The sequence below is a fragment of the Pseudochaenichthys georgianus genome, chromosome 5 (assembly GCF_902827115.2).
Source record: "Pseudochaenichthys georgianus chromosome 5, fPseGeo1.2, whole genome shotgun sequence".
In the NCBI taxonomy this organism is placed as follows: Eukaryota; Metazoa; Chordata; class Actinopteri; order Perciformes; family Channichthyidae; genus Pseudochaenichthys; species Pseudochaenichthys georgianus.
In genome coordinates this window covers 29,058,659-29,084,813 of record NC_047507.1, presented here as the reverse complement: position 1 = coordinate 29,084,813, position 26,155 = coordinate 29,058,659, and the positions used below count along the sequence as shown (strand labels likewise).

The 26,155-nt window shown below is 40.4% G+C and overlaps 2 protein-coding genes across 2 annotated transcripts in view; both read left to right on the top strand.

The window, feature by feature from the left end:
• LOC117446169 (troponin I, slow skeletal muscle-like) overlaps positions 1–26,155 on the top strand; it is a 187,675-nt gene that overhangs the window by 149,947 nt on the left and 11,573 nt on the right. The gene's annotated exons all lie outside the window — the stretch shown is intronic.
• On the top strand, positions 14,647–20,278 carry csrp1b (cysteine and glycine-rich protein 1b). Its single transcript, XM_034083146.2, has 7 exons — positions 14,647–14,663; positions 16,495–16,599; positions 17,648–17,757; positions 18,173–18,341; positions 18,628–18,757; positions 18,854–18,947; positions 19,604–20,278. The coding sequence occupies exons 3-7, from the start codon at positions 17,649–17,651 to the stop codon at positions 19,678–19,680; spliced, it is 579 nt and encodes a 192-aa protein (XP_033939037.1). The 5' UTR covers positions 14,647–14,663; positions 16,495–16,599; position 17,648; the 3' UTR covers positions 19,681–20,278.

The window sequence follows — 26,155 nt, the reverse complement described above, 5'->3', positions numbered from 1 at the left end:
ACTGCAGCAGCACTCTCCCGCGTTTAGTTAAAGCCATGTTTTTCTGTCCTGTCATCACCTTTAAAAATGTCACTTTGTCGTCATGTTGGATAAACATCATTAGTCAAAGATTAGCATTAAAACATGAAATGCTGACACAGCCTTTCCTATTAAAACCCACTGTACTTTTTGTGACAGAGGATTAGAGTGGGCATTTAGGCGGGCTAGATAATCTGCTGGCCCATTACAGGGATTTATCCTTTATAATTCACTTTAAGTGAATACCCATGGTCAGTGGCTGCATGGCATTATCACCACACTGAATAATGCTTCAGCCGGTATAAACACTTAAATATTAGATAAGAATTTATTTGTAACCTTTAAGGATTTAAAATTCCATATTGAATCAGGTTATACATTAATGAAATATTCTCTTGATACATTCAAGTACTTCAGGCTACACCCTAGTTAGTGATGTCACATGTCATTTAAACGCAAAGAAAATATTTATAACACACTTCAGTCAAGGGAAAACCCATAAAAAGCTGGATTTAAATGCATTTGTAGTTGCTGTAATATTTAATATTAGTATTATATTATTTAAGTGTTCCCCAAAGTGTATTGGAGTGGAGGTGGACCACTTGACCTCAAATAATGACCATTATCTTAAAAAAAAATTAATAGGCTTTTGTAAAACTAAACATTAACATTCAAAGGAGAACAAGTAATTGCATAATTTCACATTAAAACAAGCATATATTTAGTAAGTGTGATGATTAGCTACATTGATTTTAAGCTAAGATGTGTCATGTTGTGGGTGGCACTCCTGACTGGCAGGCTTTGGCAGGGTTTCATTCATATACTATATATTGTGTATTTATTAAAAACATAAACTTTTGAAGCTGCAGTAAAGAGGTATAACCATTTTTTAAAAAGCCTTGTCAACCAAGCAGTTAACCAAGATAAATGTATGAACCAATCAAACCCTCAAGTTGTGATCCAAAACCGCATTAGGTTGATTGGAAACAAGAACATTGCAATGGTCAAATGTCTGGGTCTTAAACCGATTTGGATTTTAGATTTATTTAAAGGTGGGGTAGGTCATTTTGGAGAAACCAGCTCGAGTGCGCTAGAATTTGAAAATACACGGCTGGAAAAAATCTGCCACTTCCTTACAGAGCCCCTCCTCCAACACACACGAACGCGCACATGACCAATGAGGGCACGAGATAAGTTTGTGCACAGATGGAAGGCTGACAGGCAGGTAGGCCATCCAGTTACTTTAGCCGGGCTGGCTAAAATGATTGGTCGTGCTTTCTACAGTACTACGGCTTCCACAGAGACATTTTTTAATGGATTTTTTGTCAAAGCACTTAAGATATTCATTGCTATCGGGATGTTAAGAGCATTCCATGGAATATAACAAAGTGTATCTCGAGCCGGTTTCTCAAACTTACCTACCCCACCTTTAACTTATGAGCATAAATATGATTTAAAATAAAAGAGAGCAAATGCAATGCACAGTGTTCATAACAAACACTCTTAAACTTCTCACAACATAAAGCCAATGATTTAACTCCATGTATATCATATTTTATGATAGTGTTTTACGATAGCTTTACTGTTTAAAAGCAGTTTACAATCCTCTGCACTCCTGCTGGTTTAAATTCCAACAGGCTGCTACGACATTTTTTTCATGACCTGGTTTCCTTTTTAAAGAAACACAGGCAGAGCTGGATTTCTTAATTAAAAAAAAGTTCATATCAAAGGCAGAATTTCAATTCAGCTGCAGACATGAATCTAGTGGTGTCTGCTGCCTTGAAGCTGAGCAGGGTCAATGAGGCCTACCCCCATATCCACGTAATATCCCAGATTACATTGCTGCTCTGACATAAATGATTTATTTGAACCTGGGACAAAAACAGACATTGCCCCAAAAGGATCAGAAAAAGGATCATAAGCACCACAGGATGTTGTATTGTCAAATCCCTTATGCACACTGAAACAACCTGCATCTGTCGTCATGCTGCACTTATGCAACCGGCACAGTTCTCTAAGGTGAACAGGAGCTCATGTTTGAATATTAAAGTGTTTTTTACAGCATGCTTAAAGTGCTGCTATGAGTTAAAGTGTGGGCGGTTGTCTGTGGTGGCCCATCAATCCTATGAAACGGGTTCTTTAGAACACTTCCCAAACTCTGCAGCTACAGACCTTCAAATTGTCGTGAAGGGACTTACTTCATGCATAAACAAATACAACAAGGTTTTTCACTTTCATCCTTGAGGCCACTAAGAAAGACAGCCGTAAGTGATGTGTGGAGCTTTTTGTTTCCCTGTCTAAATCCAATTGAAAACATATAAATGGTGACATGTGGGGTGAATTGAAATATTTCCATGTGTATGAGGTTTTTTCCAGCAAAGTCCTAATGATTACTTCTTTGATATTTCAGCTTTCATAGCAACTTCAGTCAGAAAACGTTAGAAGATAGCGCCAAAAATCTTGCTCACTTAATGCATTTACAATTCAGGCACATTATGTGTTTAGCTAATCAGCATTCACCAATTATCTTTTAAATCTGCCACTAAAACTTGAAGAACTAAAGTATCTTTTGCCAGGGTGTTTGAAAACAAAAGCACATTTTTGGTTAACTATGTAGTGTATTTTGTCATAAAAGATGATGTTACACTGTATGTGTGGAACATGTTCTCACATTTTGAGCTATGCACTTGTTTATTTTAAACCATAGCTCAAAAATAATAAATTAGAGGCCAGGAATATATAATTGTGTGACTTAATGTTTTCCTTTAGGCGCAGTGTGTTATAGCCTCATGTTGTGCAGGACCAGTATTTGTAACTCACTTTCTTATTCCATTTTTGAATAACCAATAATCAAGTGTATTTATGTTGTAGGTGTGTAAAACTTCTGTCATCTGTTCATTTAAACTACCAATAATATACACATATCTTGCTTTTTAGACCATACTTTTGGCTCATATGTTAACAATGAGATGTATACATGGTTGTTGTGTGGAAACCTAATGCCATCTTTTTAGAAAACCTTCTGATTTAGAATGAGAATCAGGTTTTTGAGACGGTACACACAAAGTAGAAAGCTGTGATGAGAACCTGCGAAGCATCAGTATGTCATTATACCTACAGTAGATCATTATTAACCCAATATCCCAGCTTTATGTTGGAACACTCACATTTTAGTCAGAGTGACAGGAGTTGTTCCTTCCTTTGGAACAGCAAAAGTCACAGTTTTCTGACGTACCGAGCATCTGCTCTTCACATTCCTGAGAGCCGTCACAGTTGTCAACTTGCCTCAAGAGCCGGCAGAGGAAACATCAGCCACCATTTATTTCCATCAAGCACTCAGAAATCAAAAATGGAAAATGGTACTGTATGCCAGGTTGCTATAACACAACCATATGCTTAGCAGAAATGTAAGGAGGTTTTTATTTATAACAGTAACACTTCATTTGACTATTAACACACCTTAAGCCATGAAGGGGAGGAACTAATTAGTGAACAGAGTAAACGGTTGGAGTGAAAACACATGTACATATGGCTCCCAGTGCGTGGCACCGCTGAGCTCCGGCTTAACACTGCAGAACTCAAACTGACCACTAGTGCTGCTGACCCTCTCCATCTGCAGTGTTACCCACATTAGACTCTCCTTTAAGAAGCACAGGAATCATAGTTAACTCGGACATATTTGTTGTCATTCTACAGTTTAAGTATGTTGAGAATAGTGTATTATATTTGGGCTATGTGTACATTTTCTATTTCTCTGTGAGTAAGTGCAAGCATAAAGGAACAGTTTATTTTTGTGATTCAACTTTTTAATCTATATAAGTAAAAAAAAGTTAGGAACAAAATGTTGCTTTTAGGACATAAAGAATTCTTCTTTAAGATTAAAACCAGCTTTTGACCGTGTGAAGCCATGAGTAAATAATGGACCAATCTGATACAGTTTTGAATAAAAATCACTTGATGTTATGATAATCAACAAATAAACCCTCATTCAACATGTTGTCCCCTGTGAGTACCATAAGGTTTTCACAAGAAAGTTCGATTTATTTCAATAAAGAAACATTTGATACTCATGAACTTAAATTAAACACAATGGTTTTTCTATTGTAACTTAATTATGTTACGCTTGGGCATATCATAAGTGGTCCAGTCCACATCTGGGTTTCATTGCCTATAAATTGGTGAGACTGTGAAACATAAAACACTCTCGTACAGCCTTAAACCGACAGCAGATAACATCCAGGTCTCCACATATTCAACTAAAGGCTACATCATAGCAAGATGGAATCTGTTCAAGTCTAAATAACATCCGTATTGTCTAAAAGGATTCATAGACCGGTCCTGTCAGTTTGTCTGAACAGTGTTATCACTAAGAGCCTTCTGTGTCCTTCCATCAACGTCCGCTTCAGCTTCAGCTCCCAGAGGACAAAGCTGAACTGAAATGTCATGTCTTCAGGGAGAAACGGGGCGGCAACATGCCACTCGACAGCTGTCAAGATGTTGGCAGGGACATTAAATGCAACCTGAAGACTTAAGACTGCAGAACTAAACTTAATTAAATGTCTCAAATTTGTGTACAACTACACTTCGAGCAAACACAATAATGAATAATTACTTATGAAATAAGTCAAAATAATAAAGTTCATTTTATAAACCAAAAGTATGTTTTTTTTAAAGACAGCAAGATTAACACCTTAAGCCACATTCCTATTTAAATGTGTTCTTCTAACGGACAACTGGAGCAGAGACATGCCATAGTGGGAAAATCCCCCTCATGGTTTTGCCTAAAACTATTCATGTTGACATTGTGGTCTCTGAAATTACATCTTTGTAGCAGATATGATAAATCTCGTTTCTAAAAACTCAAATATTATATAAAACGGTTTTATATAGAACACATAAAATATGGATCAAGTTTTCCGAGGCCGTCATTTTGGGTTAGCCAAGGTGGAACATGTCTGCCAGTGGAGCGTGTCTGTGGAAGAGACTTTCCAAACTAGACAAACCACACACACACAAACACACCCGACACACAGAGACGTGGCATTTAAGAGGCAGAAAAAACCCCTCTGAACATGATTCTCTCCGGCATGGCATTTCCCATCATCACTGAGCATTCACGTGCTCTAATATTATATAATCATAATTATTTCGATGATATGTGTAATTTAAAATCAGCTATGGATTTACTGTGCAGCAGCTCAGTGTAACCCCAAAGCCTGCAGCAGTACTTCTCTGATCTGGAGGAAGCTACAAAGCATCTGCTTTATGCAGGGTTCCTGAGAAAAGTATGCCTTCAGCAGCATTTCCACCACCAAAGTAGTTGTTGTCTTACCACAGGACACTATTTCTGTGATGTCGTACCATAATTCAAAGTGACAGTGAAGTTATTGAAGTTCAAAAGTGCAGCAAGTTGCACACACAACATATCTACTTTATTGGCAATGACTTCCCCCGCCATTAGTGGTATTCCTAGGGCCATGCATGGACTATCTTGAATTGAATTACTTTATGGTCTGCTTTTTGTGCATTAGTGTGTGCAAAGGCTGGGTATGGAACATAAATATTGTTAGGTACCATCCAGAATGTGTCATGGTGACGCACAGAAAACTATCATGTACATACATTTGATTTGTGACCTAACTCCTGCAAAATGAATGGCATTTCCATCAGCCTCAGATACTTTGTGTTAAAGGTGACATGTCATGCTTTTCCGGTTATTGCCCGTCCCCTTGTGTGTTATGAAGGTTTTTATGCATGTAAATGGTGTGCAGAGTCAAAACCCTCAAAGTACACCATGGAGGGAGTAAAACTCTAACACAGAAAATACCTCCCCAAAACGCCTCGTTGGAGATACGTCACTGTCCATTTGATTCTTCCGGGTACATCATGATGTCATGTTGTCCCCGGAACTAAATGGACCAATCCGTGGAGCCGTTACGTTACGTCCGCGGAGCCGTTACGTTAAGCCCCCGCTGATTGGTCCAAATTGACCAATCCACGGACTTCCTCACACTCAGTGCATGCAGCTCTGCTGATTTCTCCTCCCTGGCTGCAGGCTGATAACAGACAGTTGGGGTCGTGGCGAAATTCTCTCTGCAGACCCATTCTCACAGCGTTTATCAACCTTTTTCTTACTCAATATCAAGCCACACTTATTGTTTTTACTTCGGCTGTGACTTTGTGTGTGCTCAGGATGAGTTTGGCTGTGTTTTGCTGTGTATCGCTAAACAAGGAAATCACACCTCCACGGAGCTCAGCGCAATTCACAACGTCCCGACTGGTCCCGACCAATCGGAGCACACTGGGCTCACAGGGAGGGGGGGGCAAGAGCTGCAACGAGCCGTTTAGTGGAGAGAGTGAATACTGCTGAATACACATACTTTACAGAGATGCTGTATGCGAAACCAATGTGAGTATGTGGTAGATATGCAGAAAATCAATCACAATATTTCAAAAACTATGAAAGGTAACAAACAAATATTAGAAAACCAAAACAATGAGCCGAAAGACGCTAAAGCGCTGTGTAGCTCTGAGAGGGTAGGGTGATAATAATCTGTGGTTTTCATAACTACAGTATGGAGGACACACATTCATTCATTTGATAAATATATATACATCTAAAATACATTGATTAGAGCAGGCAGCTTATATAAGAAACATGGTTGTTTCCTTAAAAGTAGGGTAAAAAAGTAATATTCTGGTAAAAACAGAAACAATTTCCAAAACATATCTTGCAATAGCGTTAACATACATTTGTATATCATATAAAACGTATCTGTGTGTTGACATTTTTATTTTAAAGAAATCAAATCAGCCTCATATTTCACAGATATTGCTTCTGAAGATCTCATGTTGACTCAGGCCTCAATCAGACAGCAGCGCATGAATAATCACAGTCTACTGTATCTCATTGTAAACTCAGGTGATGAGTGTGAACTGATCCTGATGCAGTGGTAGCCTGTAGCACACACACTGGTATGAGTCAGCAGTACATACCAGACCAACACAGTCTCACTCCCTGATCGTCCAATAGCGACGCTTGGTGAGGGTTCTATCGTGTGCAGTTGTGATGCGCTGAGTCTCCTTCAGCTAATAGAGTGGCGAAGTCCCGCCCATCTACTTCCGGTCCATGGGACCTTATTTCGGAAAAATAATGTATTGAAGTCAATGGAGAGAGAAAACGTATATTTCGATCCCGTTTGAATTGTGCCATGAATTACACATGATGTTTGTCAATCTTAAAACATAATTTCCATGTCAAAAAAAATCACAGTTTGTCGTAAAACTGTTGAAATATAAGACTATGAAAAATACGCAACTAGAAAGACTACAAATCCCAGAGTCACGTAAGTGATGTCACAATTGTTTTCCTCCACTAAGAGATAGCTAAGATCAGCGCCATATAATAGATATAATCTATATGGCGCTGGCTAAGATAAGATAATTTTAACAAGATGCCTGTGTGCTTAGTACCAGGTTGTTATCATACCAGCTATGGGTCTTGCTCGTTCTTTCGCTTCCCGTCTGATGAAAGGACCAGGAGTGGCTGGATCAAGTTAGCTACCTAGCTAGTAGCTAGCACGTTAGTTAGCATTACAGCCTTATAATTTGTATTAGCCTTAATATGAAGTAACATTAAGTAACCCAAAATGTTAAACAGTAAGAGTAGTAGTCATATTTCATGAACCCTTTGAAGAGTACTGTACTATAATACACAATTTAAGCCCGGAGGAGAAATGCTAACGCTAGCATCGGCGATCGCCGATCTTTTCTACTTCATGCTATCTGCACAAATGGTTGACATTAAACATTAAACAGACCAGGCAGTTCAGAGAGAATCAAAGGAAGGCAGGCAGCTTTGCATGACATTCTTCTGGACGTGTTTCATTGTGGTGATAGTGAGGGTAGTCAATCGTTTTGTTGACAAGACAGTAGTGACGGCCATCTTGGTGACGTGTGTTGTTCTGCGAGACCAGAGATATAGTTCGTTGAGCGTTTCACACCAACAGTGTTACTTCACAGTTCTACGACACATTTCTTTTTTTTTTACTTGCAAAATTATCTTTTAAATTGACAAACATCATATGTGTAATTCGTGGCACAATTCAAACGGGATCGAAAGAGAATCTTTCTCTCTCCATTGACTTCAATACATACTTTTTTCGAAATAAAGTCCCATGGAGGTCCACCGGAAGGGGAGGGACTTCGCCACTCTATAAACGGACGCGAAGAGCTTTCAAGTGATTGCAATGTATTCCCATCGGTGGCGGGATATAACGCTCAGGGAAGCACCGCATCGGTCCATGTCGGTGGCAGTTACAGGCAATGTGAGCGTCCATTCCCATTGGATAACGGAGGATTTTACACCCGGAAGTAAGTATTGTCCTTACTATCGATTGATTTTACAGTGATATCTGCACTACTCATCAACTCAAAAACACCAGAGTATCCTTGTTGATTACACAATATTGATTGGTTTAAATTGTGTACAATGCTTTTGTATTTTTGCCCTTCGATTCGGAGAAACAAGTATTTTTTCAGAGTTTAGGATTTCCGAAGACACTACACTACCCAGAATCCTCAGCTATCGTTCCGCTTGACAAACCCAGTGATTAGTCCTCAAGCTCTGTGATTGGTTGACCTCCAACTGCATTCCATATGAAAAAAAACGTTTCGTAAAAGTGAAAATCATACTTTATTCAGCAGTGCTTGCTTTACTCTTTAAAAGTCATCACATGAATGCATAATAAATGGTTCGGCTGCATTAAATATTACACATCTGTCTTTATTTATCTACAGAGAACGGGACTCAGAATAGACCGGAAACTATTCTTTTACCGTTCTGTTTTAATTTCACAATAAAGTTAGTAGTAATAATTTGTTTTGATATTATTGTTTTTTTATTAACTAGACCGCTGGGTCATGTTAAGACCATCTTTTCTGTGTTGCTGTTGGTTTTTTTCATAACTTTTGTGTTACAAATATCAAAACAATAACAAAATGTATCCGTCGTAAACTAAACCAGAAACAGCAGTATATTTTATTGTGTTAACACTGTAAACTTGACAGTTTTTTAACCCAAACCACCTACTGGTTAAAGCACGTTATTACACGTTTAGAGTAATTGCTGTTTTAAAATGCTTTTTTCTTAATGTCTTTCATTTTTGTAAAGCTCTTTGAATTGCCTTGTGTTGTGTTCGAGTCCTGTTTTGGATAGTGTGCCGTCGATGGGTTTCATTCCATTTCAAAGTGCTTTTTGACGCTCGGCGTAAACCTCGCGTACTGCCACTCCAACATCCAATCACAGAGCTTGAGGACTAATCACGGGGTTTGTCAAGCAAAGCACATGGTGTAGTCCCAAATGATAGCTGAGGATTCTGGGTAGTGCCATCCTAAACTCGGAAAAATATTTGTTTCTCTGAATCGAAGGGGAAAAATACAAAAGCATTGTACACTTTAAATCAATCAATGTTTATCAACAAGGGTAATCGGGTGTTTTTGAGTTGATGAGTAGTGCAGATATCACTGTCAAATCAATCGACAGTAAGGAGAATACTTACTTCCGGGTGTAAAATCCTCCGTTATCCAATGGGAATAGACGCTCACATTGCCTTTAACTGCCGCCGACATGGACCGATCCGGTGCTTCCATGAGCGTCAAATACCGCCGCCGATGGGAATATATAGCAATTGGTTGAAAGCTCTTTGCGTCCGTTTATGAAGCTGAAGGAGACTCGGCACGTCACAACTGCACGCCATAGGCCCCTGACCAAGCGTCGCTATTGGACGATCAGGGAGTGAGACTGTGTTGCCCAGACAACCACTGGGCACATGACTCCCCGATGAGTATTTGGAGGACTTAGTTCAGCGGCCTGGCCTCTGTCTCTCTGCCAGCAGCCACACATGACTGAAATATATCAGCCAATCACGGGACACTGTATTGTAAAAGGTCTGCCAACAGCTCACATGATCCCCAACACTACAGTGACATGCACTGTGTAGTTGTGGACTTGTTTATCTGATTTAGACAACAAGGTCAGCATGTAAGGGAATGGAAAGTTCAGATCAATAACATGATTAATCCAATTACAAAACTAACTGTGCAGCTGGCTTTGCCGATCACAAAACCTACTTTAGATATTCTTATTGTTGTGACCCATTCTCTGTATTCAGAAAGGAATTAAAACTTACCTAAAATGAGGTTGGCAAAACTTAGTGGCTCAAAAGCAAGTGCAAAGGAGGCGGAGTGATGAGCAGGTGTCCATCAGTTCATCAATCTCATGATCCCGCAGTGCAGAGTTGCTCCTCCAAGCAATGTGCATGTAAAGTACACTGCACGGTCTGTCTACTCCACGCAAAGGACAGCGTACAGCATCCTCCAGCTCCAACGAGGACCAGAGCATCCTCGCCTCTGTCCGATGCTTTGATCAAAGTGGGACTGCTCCCTTCCTGCTTGCATAACAATACTCTAGACAGCTCCTCTGCTGCAGATGCAGCCCGTGGTTCACACTACTTAGCGAGAAGGCGCTCTCTCTGACTTGCAAATGGACCTGGCACTGCGCCAGTCCAAGTCTCTCTTAAAGAAAAGGGCTGAGCCAAAACTGGACACCTTCCCTCCTTGTTAAACTCGAAAAAATGTCTCACCCTCTGCACTCACTTGATTCGCTCTCTCTTTCTGTCACAGTTTGCGTATGCATCTTTTCCGCCTGGCGCTGAGTGTCCTGAGTCACAGCCAGCGCCAGTGGACTGGACTGATTTGAATTGTCACTGCACGTTTGTAGTTGGCTGCATAAAGGGCACGGACTCCCTCGGAGGGAATCTGGGCCAAAGGAAGCCGGCTCAGAGGTGTCAGCCCAGGAAAACTGAATGACAGGAGCGAGGATGTGGTGACAACATGGGATAACATTCACATTTTCCACACATAATCTTTGCGTCAGGATTACACTGGCTAAGACAACACCTCCCTGTGTGTTGTGATGCCAAATATTTCAGAATGACTCACACAATCATCTTACAAGGCTGAATTAGTGCAGGCCGAGGTCATTTGGTGAAACATGACCACATGTAGCGTGTGCCGAGAGCACAACTGGGGAGAGGACGCAGGGCAACGGGTGGTGTGATGCAAGTTATGATTTATTCCCCTAGTGCATATTGCCTCTCCTTGAAGTTAATTGCTCTGCAGGATGACTTAAGTTCATACGGAGAGATTATAGACGAGAGGCAGTTTGGAAATAAGAACCCTGCATCCTCTGTGTTGAGTCACAGACATGAGATAAGTGAGGATTACAGTCAAAGACGGGCCCTGGCTGGACATGGACATACTCAGAAATGTGTTATTATTCTTGCACACAGACACACATACTGCTGTCTGACCTTGAGAGATTCACATTGCTATCTACATTATTATATCTCTTGCACAGTGCTGAACATAATCACAGCTTAATTAGAGGTGCCGAGATTAAGAATCCGCAGGATCACAGGCAGGTACACACAGGACGAGAGAATTGAACAGATAGCAAAGTCCTTCATCCCTCAGCCTACTCTCCCAGCTTATTAATTGTGCACTTCACGCTGCAATGCGCTCTGCACGTTCTGCTTCAGTTAATAAGCCTCGTCACCTTTTGCATCAACGTGGATTACAGCAAAAAGTACATGAGAGAAGAGAGAAAGCCAGAAATGTAGAAATCAGGGTGTGCCTCAACACCACTTAAAACACAATCTCTGCCCATACATGACCTCTACTGACTAATTTATGAAACTGCATCACCTCCCCTCTCATTATGGCCACGGTGCGTGCCACAGAGCAGAAGTCAGCACTTTAAACTCAGTGAAACATGATCAAACTGCTGCTTGTTGAATCAGACAGAGAGGGCCGTGCAGCTCACACATCCTGCCAAACTCCCTCTGCCATCCCGGAATGATCTCACTTCCCCCCTGAAATGCATGGACGAACAAAGGGTTGTATTTCCATATCCTGATCCATGTAAATGAAATATTACAAACTGTTTGTGGCTTCTTGTGTTTGAACAGCTTGCTTTTGTTTTCCAGAGACTGGGACTCCAAAATAAACAAGAGCTTTATTGCTATAAAGTTACATTTAGGCGGATTAGTGACTTAATACGGGCGGAAAAGTGGGATTTATGTTGTCAGCAAAGGATGGCTTTTACGAATATTTTCCTATATTAAAACAAATCTATTGATTATCCTATCAATGGATTAGTGCTGAAAAAGTGAAACAAATTCCCATCATAACACTTCAAAGTCTAAGTTAAATGTCACATCTCGTCCAACCACAAGTCTAAACCCGAAAACACATGTGGTGTACAATTCTTAAAAAACAAGAAAATCTGAAAATATTAACATTTGAGAAGCAGGAACTCTAAATGTTTGGTATTTAGCATTAAAAAACACTTTATATAATTTATAAATGATCAAAACAGCAGCAGATTGGTCTAACTGTATGTCAACCCATTGATTTACAATCTCTACACTGAAGTTAATACACATAGAAAAACATGCATCTTAAACATGCAAAACAAGACTAATAGATTACTCTGGGAGAAATAAAACTCCAAACAGCCGCAATGGATTTAACATGTTATACCACCGAGTAAAATATCGAAACACTTTCACACGGTGACGGCTATTCAAACACATTCTCAGCATGAACTCACCTCCTCCGGCTCTACCTCCTCACCTGACAAGTTGGCAAAGCCTCTGTGAAACCCTCTGCCAAAAAGAGAGACCATTACCAGGGGAGGAGTCCTGGCTGCCAGTCAGGTCAAACGGGAAAAAAAGAGAGACTGTGCTGAATTCCTCTATGAGAGTCCAATAAGCTCTCAGCACTCCTCCGCACGCTGATGGATGGATGCCAGCCCAGCCTCAGCCCTGCCTCTTATCCTCTCCTCTTCCTCTGGATTAAATCATTGAGTCTCTGTCACTCTACTCCTCTCTTCCTCTCCTCTCCCTCTCCGTCATGAACATAATCACATGTGCACATACTACACAACAAGCCAGGGCGGATGTCCACAGAGCAGAAACAGAGGGCTAGTGTTGGCCAATAGTGAGCTATAAATAGTCTTCTTGAGTTCATCATTGTCTCTTCCTATGATGGTGAAGAGCCTGCAGGGCTTGGAGAGAAGGAGGAAGGCAGACCGAGCAGCATCACTCTCTGCTGGCTTTTCCCTCCTTTTATCGATGTCATTCTCCCTATCAGTTTCACCTCTCCTGATCCTTCTCTTCTGGGAGATGTGTGAGCCTAGCCGGAAGCACTAACATCCAGGTTATTTATTTTTTAATAAAATAAGGAATTAAGGCTCCATAGTACAGCAGGATGACCTTATAGTAAATCTGACCATGCCATTCATCTATCATAGAGAACAGTAAAGGTCACACGTGTGATGTGATCTAATGAAGAATGAAAGAGTGAACTAAAGATCACCAGTGAAATGCCAACAATGCTCTCATTGTGCCAGTAGTCGTCACGCACAAACAAGTGTCAAGTCCACATGCTCTTACTATCAAAACAACAATACTGTTGCAATACTGACATAGTGAAAAGTCTCCAAAATAACTGTTTTTTTCTTTAAATAATATAACTGATAAGTATGAATATTTATATTTTTAGAACATCTGAAAAATGCATTGTTGGCATATTTCTCAAGAATCATGAAAAATGTCTGTTTTGGAGGGACATTGTTCTCACAAGACAGCAACAATGTACTTCTATAACGTAGTGACATCACTTTGTAACACTCGCACTTCTATTGGCTAGCGCTCCAACTCATTATACGTGATAGACTCACGCCCCGTCTACACTACAGGCATCGAAAAATGCTTTCAACGCTTCGCCCATTCTTTTGAATGGGGTGACGTAGAAGATTTTGAATCTTCGCCGAACTGCATTGTGGGGAGCATGGCATGGCTTTGCAAGCATCGTGAGCATCAAAAGTTTAGCAATGTTCAACTTTTGATGCTCCCGATGCTTTCGAAGCTGGCATCAGCCAATCAAATCCCGTTTATGCAAATCCCGCCAGTACAAGCGCTAGCCAATCAAACCGCGTGCAAGCTGGGAGAGAACAGACCGCAGTTCATTTCCTCATATTCCAAACGAGAAATTACGGTAGCAAATCACCCGGTTCTTTCCGACCAGAACTATTTACCGGGATACAAACCGGAGGAACCGGGCATGGAGGGAGGTGGCAGAGACAGTGGGTGAAACTGGTAGGTTTTCGCCTGTTTGGGGAGTTTATATCCAGTTTACTTCGTTTTAACATTGCTATTGCTTTGTATGCCATTGCCGGGGGCGGGCGGGAGATTCCTGATTGGTTGTTGGTCGCCTTGGGCGCGAGAAATCGCCAAGCCTCTGACACGCCCAGCTTCAAGATTTTTTGATGCCTGTAGTGTAGACGGGACGTAAGGGGCCGGGCATCACTAGTAAGCGGTTGACCAATCACAACAGAGCCGAACAGTTAACCAATCAGAACAGACTGGGCAAAATATGAACCTAAGAATTTGCATATGATGTTCTCTTTAACAGACTCAAAAGCATCGCCGGGAGGACACACATCCAGTCACTGATCATTGCATGACAACATAAGAACCCCCAAGAAGACTAATCCACCGCAGGAGCTGACATGAGAAAAGGTCAGATGTGGTTCAGAGCAAGGATCTGAAACACAATCAGCTATCACAAAGGTTGATTGCCCACTAGATTCAAACTTGAAATGTTCTCACACTCAATTTCTCAATTTGAATACAGTGCAGCTCTTTACTTTCAGCTTTAAGGGTATTCGAGGTTATTCACAAACATATTTGGTGAGCAGTGGACCTGCAGCCCTTTTTCCTCTTCTTTATACAGTAGTCTATTCAAGATAAGCAGCAATGATACCAAACCGACATAAAGAGGCAAACAAGGAGGTTTTTGGTGCAAATTAGCGGAATGCTGTTGACTTGCCAGATCAGACATCTGACCTCAATCCAACTGATCATGTGTTGCACGTGCTAAATACCAGACGGATGGAAACAAGTGGAACAAAATCCCTGAAACAAGCCAGAAGAAAAGATGGCTGCAGTACTGAAGGCAGAGCATTCTTTTGCTGCAAATAAAGCATGTTGGCCACCCGGGGGCAGCTGCAACACAACAACTATGACCTTTGTTCACCTTTACTGTATGTGGATTGATTTGATTTGATGGAAGTTGATTGCAACAGTTGCTTATTTACAAATAATAAGACATGGGATAACATTAGTTTGTATTTGTGGTCGTGTCTGATGAATTCAGGTCCAGTATTTACTCTCCTTTCAACTCTGATTTAATCTCCACCAACTCATAGGGAAATATCTATACAAATATATAATGTTAAATTAAAGTGCAAGCCCTATTATCGAAGTTTGGACAATTAATTGATGCACCTTACGGTTTAGCAACTATGTGTGAAAGGCTGTACTGTATTGTTGGTTCTGTATTCACTGTTTAAATATGAAGACAACCTCAAATTAAAGCGTAAACTGTCTCCCTTCAAATTCAGTGAGATGAAGGATGTGTGATTACAAAGCCATAAGTTACAAAGTTTCGATCTTCAATACTTTCCCTAAACACCTAAAACAAAGAGACAGCACATACACTAAATCCCTCACAATGTAATTCTGAGGAAATAATATGTATGACGAACAGAGCTTTCAGAGGATGAAACAAAATAAATGTTTAAATATTTATTTGAGGTTTTCAACAGAGACTTTCGGATTGGTCAAGTCAATATTTATGGAGGTTTTGCTGCATTACATGTAGATATTAAAGGTCACCTATTATGCAAAATAAAAACCTGTCTGAAAATGAGCTGATCAAATCTTGGCCACTTTATGATGTCATAATGTTTTCGTGGCTTGTGTAACCATTAGCCAATAACCAACCAAGATAACACCCCGCCCCCCCCCCCCTTATCAGCTGAATCTCCTCCTAGAACACCATTGTGCTTTTTTTAACCAAATATCTCGCAGAGGGGCGTGGCCAGCGGCAGCTCATTTGCATTTAAAGCTACAGACACAGAATCCGCACTTTTGAAACAGAGGGGTTTATGGGATGCTATGATGATCTGGTTGGTATTTTGAGGCTAAACACTTCAGAGACATGTTTTGTATATATCTGAGACCTAAAATGTATTGATCAAAAACAGCATAATAGGGGACCTTTAAACCATGAAAAACAGTTAGCTCTACTTTCCATTTGGGGCCGCTAACGTGCAGAATGACTTTGAAACTTAACAGTTTGGGCTCCTTTTTACAACACCATCCATCGGTTGCTTTTACATTTCATGTATGCCTGTTTTCTGGCAGGAGGCTCTGTTCTTTTTCACCAAGAACAGTTTCTCAAACATGGAGATGAAGGATCTCTTTCTGTGTCCAAACCTCTCCCATAATAAACTAGTACTAAAATCTCTCTCCCTCTCTTGTCTCCCTCTTGTGACTCCTCCCTCAGCCTGGTGTCCTCTCAGCCTCCCTCTGTCTCTCCTCATCAGACCTCTGCCTCTCCTAAACTCAGACATCTCTCAACAACAGGAGAGGATCCTTCTTTGACTTTCAGGTAGGTTCATTTAAGATGTTGACATGTTAAGATGTGATAGTAGAATTACAAGTTATTGTTTCCTCTTTTGTATGTGTTTTTATCTTAAATACTTTGACCTGATGGTTTGAGCTTCAAACAACAGGCCGTATTTATTTTAAGAGATGAAAACACAAAATGACTGACAGTGTATGGTTTTAGGGTGTTAACAACAATCCTAAACACATATATTACTTTGAGCCTACAAGTCAGTCTTATTGTTTACATTTGTAAAAAAAAAATATGCAGGATAAAATGCAGTAAAAACGACAACTTGGTATTTTTCTTAATATTGTGGGCTTTGGCTTTCAGCTAAGTGGCCTATTTTTAGAGATGGATACTTCCTCTTATTGTCTAGATAGGATGACTTTATGCTTCAAGTGTTTCCTGTTCATCAGCAGGAAAGAAATTAGATAACCTTAAAAAAAAGGTACCAGGACAAATATTCTTGTTTACTGTGTTTTTAAAGTCTTCTAGCTCAAAGCTATCCTTAAACTGTGTTGTTATTTATTATGTTCTAAAGTATTGTTTGAGTAACTAAACTTAAATCATGGTAGCTTGTCGGGTTGTCTGAGCCCAAGACTGTTAACGTGTGATTACAAAATAAAATGCAGGGAATTTCCTGTTTATCCAGAACGATATAGTAGATTAATGACATTCTGTGTGGATGACGACCCTCATAACATGAGATCACCCACATGAAGGCACTATGTTACTCAGTGCTGACACTGGCGTGGTTTTAATACAGAGTGTATTCTGAGGTCATTTCGTCTTTATCTTGGCAGCAGGTATATTTTGCATTTTATTATCAGGGATGGACAGTCCTTCATGCTAGAATGCTCAAACAAAAGATAGAAAGTGTATCATAGCAAACTGCTACCTCTCCTTGTATAGGTATTGTTGCATCTCGCCTCAAGTAGTGCAGATGTTCTCCTTCTGCAGAGCAACACTGATCTGTTTTACAAAAGACAGATGTTATACATGCAGTGAATGAAAAATGTACACAACAGGCTCTCCTGCTTGCTTACAGAATGCCTTTCGGAGGAGGAAACAAGTGTGGCTGCTGCCAGAAAACCGTCTACTTTGCAGAGGAAATGCAGTGCGAGGGGAAGAGCTGGCATAAATCCTGTTTTCTGTGCAGTAAGTATTTTAAGTTCTCAGGTAATCTGCTTTATTTGTATACTGACCTAACTTCCAAAGGGTAAAAGGTAATCACGACCTGTGCCAGGTTGGAATGCGGGGTATTTGGCATCAGGGCAGGAAAGTGAGCCTCAGCAGGATTTCGCTCAGATGTCTCACTCCTTATATGGATCCAGTGGAAACATGTGACAAAAGCTTCCTTATATGGCAGAGGACGGTACACACACTTTCCCTGAAGCACAGACACGTATTTATCTGAGGCAGCCAAGCACATAGTGGGTTTCCTCCTTAAATTGTCACGCATAGTTTGGGGTAAAGTCATCTGAGAATTATTTTTTTGGAGAAAGGGAGTTACTGTGCCGTAGGAGCTTGTGATTTTGATTTCAAATGTGTTCTCTTTTTTGTTGATTTGAAGTGGTCTGCAAGAAGAACTTAGACAGCACAACAGTGGCCGTCCATGTGGATGAAATCTACTGCAAATCATGTTATGGCAAGAAATACGGGCCAAAAGGCTACGGGTTCGGAGGCGGAGCCGGCACCCTGAGCATGGACACAGGAGAGGGACTGGGGATCAAGCCTGAAGAGTGAGCAAACAGCACTTCAACTATGTATATCACAATTACACTGTGCATCCAAATGGTGGAATGACTCGTACATTCTCTTATTAAACAATGAAAATGCCTTAAATATAATGGCATACTATGAAGTGCCTTGGATCTTTTGTGATTTCAACACGTTATATAATGTTTGAGTTTTTGTTTGACTCAATACTTTCAACTAAGAGATGAAACATAAACGAGATCCAGATATCTGTTAGTAGTTCGAGTCCTCCCCAACTGTCATCTTTAAAGCTCTCTTTCTTCATGACAGACAAGCGCCTCATCGCCCTACAACCAACCCCAACGCCTCAAAGTTCGCTCAGAAACAAGGAGGCTCAGATGTGTGTCCTCGATGTGGGAAAACGGTGTACGCAGCCGAGAAGGTTGTTGGAGGCGGAAATGTAAGAGATAAACGCATTATCGATTGTACTTTAAATTAAAACGATGATTTGACAGTTCTCTGTATTTCTTTAACTGTGTCTCTGCTCTCTTATCAGTCCTGGCACAAAGGCTGCTTTCGCTGCGCCAAGTGTGGAAAAGGACTCGAGTCCACAACCCTCGCCGATAGAGACGGAGAGATCTTCTGTAAAGGTTTGTGACAACTAATCCCATGAAGTGATGTCTGAGAAAAATCAAGCAGTAAATCCCTCAATAATCACTTATTCATTTGTCCAACAAAAATGCATACGATTTCCTCGTCTAACTTTCAAAATGGAGTATATTTTCAGTTTTCCGGCTTGATGCTCAAAATAAAGCAGTGTGGGCTTTAGTATATAATTGGCATTTTTAATTAATGGAATTTGTTATTGTTGTCTGATATCCTATGGAGCAAACACTATACTGATTAATTGAGGAAATAATCTGTTGGTTAGGTGATGACATAATTATTTATTGTACTTTTCACATCTATCACAAATGAGAAAATCCTCATCTCTGTATCACAACTGGATGACTGTATTGCAAATGTTTTGTATAGGCAGTATATAAGTGTACAACATGTATAATAACAGTACACAGAAGTTAAACTCAGCCAGTGAGTGACATTTGAACAGTAACCTTGTGCAGACGATCACTCGAAATGACTTGAGTACAAACAGGTCAGCAGCCCCCGTGACTTTCTGCCATTTAGTATATTTGTATTCATATTCTATAATGCCTTTACTGTATGTGCAAATAGACCACCCGACATCTAAAAGCACAGTAGCAACCCGCTTTAATAAACCATGTCTCTGTCATTTCATTCACAGGTTGCTACGCCAAGAACTTCGGCCCCAAAGGGTTTGGTTTTGGTCAGGGTGCCGGAGCTCTGGCTCACTCCCAGTAAACCGGAAGCCTGGGCCCTCCAGAGACCGACATCGCTCAGATAGCATCGCTTCAAGGATCCTTCTGTCGATATCTAGCCTATTTGACTCTGTTCACTCCAGCCGAAGGAGAAGAAGAGTGACAGAGGCACTCCACACACTGCTTTAAATACGAGTTCACCAAGTAGATTTCGCTCTGTGTGACATTTTGATCTAGATTATTATGTCCTATTTCTGACGGCTCAAAATAGAATCCTTGATGTTGAAAATGCACAAAATACTAAGTTTGGATGTGCACATGTGTGTTTCACTGAATGGTAAAGTAAAGGAAAAATAAAACAAATGTCTTGTGCTGCAATACTAAGAGACATGTTAATGTAGTAACAGAACTAAGTTTGGCAAGTGTTGAGATGGATTTTTATCTAAGAAAGTTGGCATCTTACTGAGAACAAAAACAAGATCCACATATTTCAAGACTGACAGCTTTGAAATATCAGGCTTACATAATGCTTCAGTTACACTCCAGATAAAGCGTCCCTTTCTGCCTTACATGTCTACTGCTGTACATATTGTCTTAAGATGATGTTTTATTGCTGAGACACAAAATAAATCAGTCACAAAAAAAAACAAGTGAAAAAGATTTTTTTTTCTCCATGAGTCAAAGTCTGGCATGCTCTGCACAATTGTGTGTGTGTGTGTGTGTGTGTGTGTGTGTGTGTGTGTGTGTGTGTGTGTGTGTGTGTGTGTGTGTGTGTGTGTGTGTGTGTGTGTGTGTGTGTGTGTGTGTGTGTGTGTGTGTGTGTGTGTGTGTGTGTGTGTGTGTGTGTGTGTGTGTGTGTGTGTGTGTGTGTGTGTGTGTGTGTGTGTGTGTGTGTGTGTGTGTGTGTGTGTGTGTGTGTGTGTGTGTGTGTGTGTGTGTGTGTGTGTGTGTGAGATCAATCTTCATCAAACAGAGGAAACCGCCAGGAACAACGGAGTCGCAGTGCTCAGCCCCATCTCCGCCTGCGCCGAGGAGCTGGCATGCTGACCAGAGAGGGGCAGATGTTTGTTTTGGTTAAGACTACAACGTGTGTGAGTCACATCACAGCCATACTTCAAATGTAAACACAGAAAAAAGTATGACAGTATTCCGATTGATAAGTCATCAATAATATGTTTAATTTCTGACATTAGAGACGTTTTCAAATGTACATGTTTTCTCTTACAGTTTCTCGATTGCCAACACACATTTTTTTTTTAATTGCTCAGCTTCTCAGAACACTAAACACAATTCACAAAACCACACACCCAACGTGCAAAACACCTAATTTCTCCTGCTCAGTGAAGAACTGCACTCAAAACTACATAAACACTTACCACATGCAAACTTTAGCACCAAATATAACATACTTCATTCTTAATACTAGATGGTTTGACCACCAGCTACACACTGCTGAGCATACTCTAAAGCACGTTAATCTGTATATGGGCTGTGCTCTGTACAGAGAGGGTTCTGCAGAGAAAGATTGCTTGAGTTTACAGAAATACAGTAAGTGAAGAAATACAAATGAGTTGTTGAAAGAAATCACATGTTATTCAAAACTAACACTGTGCAACATGCATCTCAGCACATAGCTGCTATGCTTCGGACCTCTCTAAGTGGGATGCATTGTTTTCCAAAACCCAGTTTGTAACTGCTGCTTCCTGCCTCATTGGACAGCCTTAGCCTTCCACCTCTCTGTTTCTCAGTCCTTCAGATAAACAACAAAGACATAGTGGTCGGTCAGTGTGTGTGTTGCATCAAAGTGAGTTTACCACAGTACATTGTGCAGCGTGTTTGTAGTTATAGTATGCAACATGCCAACAATTCAATTATAGTAGTGAAGTAAATACGTTTCACACATCAGATATAAGCTCTGATATATCATGAACTATGCAGAGCTACTAACTGGTAACTAACCTGTTCCAAGTCTAAGTGTCCGGATTACAGAGGCAACAGTAGATCGGCTAAGATTAGGCTGAACCCTCCGTCCAGCCTCTCTCCTCTCATCGTCAAACCATGGTTGATAACATTTCATTTCATTAGAGAGTACTCTTCCGAGTCTTCCTCTCACTCTCAGCCCAGCTCTTCCTCTTCCTCTTGCTTCCATGTTGGCTTCCATTGTTGCTGTAAGAAAGTACTCACCTGTGGTCTTTTGATAGTGCTAACATCCTGATTGATGAGCCAACGATTATGCTCTCAGGTGTTTGGTCAGGTGGAGCGTGTTTCTTGATCATTGGTCCATGTGCGAGGCCTTTTGAATATCAGTGTTTTAAACCTGCTAACACGTGACTTCATGTCAGATTCCTGTGTCTTACGTGGAGAAACGTGTGCAGTGGTTTGCACAAAGTGCCATGTTGATTTGCAAATTGTGTGAAAAGCTGAAAACGTTTTTGGAGATTTGAGCCGATGTTTTGCTCTTTGAGTGTCAGTTAAAATAATTGTGCTTCATGTATAATTTTAGTGTGTTAGCAATCGAGAAACTGTAACGTCCTGTTGCAAATATGAAAATACCATTGATGTGTAGTTCAATTCTCTTCAGACTATCTCCACCAGAGGGCAGTAGAGGAATTTAATATAATTTTACAGAGTGATCAGGTGAAGGTATTCATGTATTTTTGCAACAAGTCTTTGTAGCTTAAAAAATGAACCAAAAAGGAATCCTTTGGTTTAAATTATATTTGTATAATTTGATGGTCTTTTACGATCGATTGCACTGACTTCCTTACATTTGTTGAATTGGTGGTTTGCCCTTCCAAAGCCATGAAGACAAGAGCAATTATGTAAGGTTTAAACACTGTTTAACATGCAAGTCAAATGAAACAGACGTCACCGAACATTTTCTTCCCGGAAAAATGTTTTACTACATTGCGTTGTGGTTCAAGATTATGTAAAAAAAAAAAGCCTCACAACCGATTGACACATCTACTGTGTTCGGTTTCCCCTAAATGTGTCAGATTAGGTTAGCAGCTCTGTCATAATCTGTATTGGATTTAAAAGAGGTTGACACTGCAGCAGATACAACCAAACTGTGTTTTATTAGCTAATAAGAGTCGGCTAGTAAGACATCTCAGCCAGCAGAGAAAGCAAAAGGACTTGGGATAAAGAATCCTTAGTTGACGAACACTCATAATTCTTTTGGAATTAAGTAATTTGGCTGGAGTAGAGTTTAACAAAAATGACTGTCAGCTAAGAAGCAGCAGCCTAGAGAAGCTGGTATTTGTTTACGAGTACGAGTTTTGGTGGTAAATCTGGTCCAGTTGTGATTGTAAACTGGAAATACGAAAGATCTATGATACGGCTGCCATGAACACTAAAAGATTTACAATATTACAGCACACAGTCACATGTGAAAACTACTATACTGTCGTATAATCCACTGGCATTTGAATATACGAGTAAGTGTTCAGTTTCACACACACACACACACACTAGGGCTGTACCCGAATATTCGACTATTCGAATATTCGTTCGTTGGCCAACTATTCGGGTTTCAATTTCATTATTCGGATATTCGTTTTTGTTTTTTTTCCCAAACAAAAAAATATTTTTTCAAACAAATTAATATATTTTTCTAAATGTATGCTATTAATAAAGGCGAATTGCCATATTCTTATACTATATTTATACTTTTGAATTGCACTGTTAAAATGCGGAAATATATACAATCTCAGCCTGTGCTCCTGACACTGTTGCGTTCACTGTTCACAGTCACGAACGCAAACGGCACGCTGCACCTCGCTTCACCTCGTTTCACCCATAAAATGCCGAAGACTTCAGCTGTGTGGGACCATTTTAAATTGGACGACGGTAAAAAGAAGGCAGTGTGCCAAATATGTGATAAGAAACTGGCCTACCACGGTGGCACAACAACTCTGAAAAGTCACCTGGATGCTGTAAGTAGTAGGGATGCCAGCGATTATTCGAATATTCGCTACAGTCTCCATAATCGAATATTATTTTTAAAAATCGATTTTATTTATTATTATTTATGTTTTTTTTTTTTCTGGCTTAGGTTCAACCAAAATATAGACTAATGCTAATAATAGTAATAGTATTAATAATTGTCATTGGTCACACCACCAGTTTGTTTTACTGTAAACTTGGAGGAAGCCTGCGTGCAGAGCAGACTGCTGGTGCAGCAGCGCGCTACACACCGACCCCGCCCCCACCCCCTCACACGTGCGACTAAAGATGAACAAAGCGGCAGGTAAAAAGAGTTCCTCCTCGTGGAACTACTTCGAACTTACAAGTCCAAAGGAAGTTAAATGCAAGCTCTGCGAAAAGACGTTGGTCTATCACAGCTCAACCTCAACAATGCGTTCGCATTTGAGTGCGAAGCCAAAGAGGTTACAGAGAAAGACGCAGCACAGCCGGCCATTACCAACTTCACTTCAAGGCCACGTCGTTGTGATGACATGCTTGTTTGTTGTTTGTACTGTTAAACATGTTCCAGTAAAGAAAACATTATTATTCGCCAGGGCTGCCGAATAATCGATTTTGATCATGGTCAGTTTCTGGCAACCCTAGTAAGTAGGGCTGTCCCGAATACCATTTTTCGTGCTCCGGATATTCGGTAGTAATCAACAGCGAATATTCGAATATTCGGTGCGGAGAGATTTGTATTTTTTTTTAATAAATTTTTTTTTCACATTTTTTTTTTTCACATTTTTTTTTTTTTTCCCAAAAGGTTTCATAACACGCTCCGAATCCGAGACACCTGACAACACGCTGTTAAGCAGAAGCGCAGAAAGAGCATACTATTACGATTTATATGTATTTATTGTCTCAGTACTCGCAAACATTAAAACTAAATGTGTCCTCTGCATTTAACCCAGCGCAGCACCCGGGGACCAAATCTGGTTCCACATTCCGTCTATAACATTTTACAACCTGAACAGTCAAACAAAGATACAAAACACATATTTCAGCTGCCAGCTTCATGTTGCTGGCATTGTCGTGGACAACGGCTACTCGCTTATAATTCGGAATGGCAAAGGCGTCCGCCACTTCTCCAAGCTGTTCTGCAATATTTACTCCCGTATGGTTTACTTCCATTACTTTGGTTTCCAAAACAAAGTTACAGAGTTTCCACTCGCGAGTTATGAAATGACAGGTGACAGCCATATACGCCTCCATACGCACCGAGGTGGTCCAAATGTCCGTTGTAAAACTTACGGCAGTTGAGTTTTCAATCTGAGTTACAATTTGGTCTCGGTGATCGCTGTACTTCAGAGACATGGCATCTAAAATACTGGAGCGTTTGGGGACAGTGTAGCCGGGCTCCATCTTCTTCATTAATTTTCTGAAGCCTTCGCCTTCGACTATGTAAATGGGTCTCATATCCATAGCGATGAAATGTACTATGGCATCTGTTATCTCTATCTTTCTTTTCTCCGTTATCGTTTTTTTTAACTGTAGGGTCTGCTGTATTGTTGAGGATGTTGATGGCTGGGATGCGTGGGGATGCACCTATGGCCACAATGTATTATTAGGCTGAGCTACTCAACTTTATGCCAATAATTGCCTTAGCCCCAGATGTTCCCACATTACTCCTATTATTTTCACTATGCTGATAAAATTAAAAAACTAATATAAAAAAACAATTCGGTTGCTTGCTTGCAACTATTTTCCAAGCAAAGTAAGTGCACGTTTTTATCATGTTTAACGTTACTGTTTAAACGGCGGATAAAGCAGCTTCATCATGGCAACTTCACAACAGCTAAGCTAAGCTAGGCTACTACTTACTAGTAGGGCTGTACCCGAATATTCGACTATTCGAATATTCGTTCGTTGGCCAACTATTCGGGTTTCAATTTCATTATTCGGATATTCGTTTTTTTTTAAAATAAATATAACCGGAAACAGACGTAGGCCTATAAGGGACATTTCGAACATCATTGCGATTGTCAACATTTCTGAGTTTAGGATGGCCGAAGACACGACACTACCCATAATCCCCAGCTATCGTTTAGGACTACAGTCCTTACGCAGAGCGTCAAACAGCTGTGTGAAATGGAACGAAACCACGCCAGATTATCCAAAACTGGAATTGAACACCCCCCCCAGAACTACACATGCTGGCTATTGTGTTTCGCAAAATGTTCTATGGGACGTCTCTACTGAACGTTTTCCCCATAATTAGAAGTTGCCATTATTAAACACATTGGTGTTATCAAATGTAAAACATATAATTAATAAATGGGTGAAAATTGCTTGTGTCCATAATGCGCAGCATTAATATATACCCACATGACAGCTCATTGCTACTTTGTAATTCTACTCCACTACAATTCAGAGGTTAACCTGATATTTTTACTCCACTGCATTTATTTGAGTTACTTTGCAGATTCTGATTAATTATGTGAAATATAAACAACCCTTAAATCAGACTTTAGTTACACCTGAGTACAATTCAGGTAGGCTAAGGTGATTGTCAAGTGCCAACAATCAGGAGAGATATTTGATAGTTGGTGCTT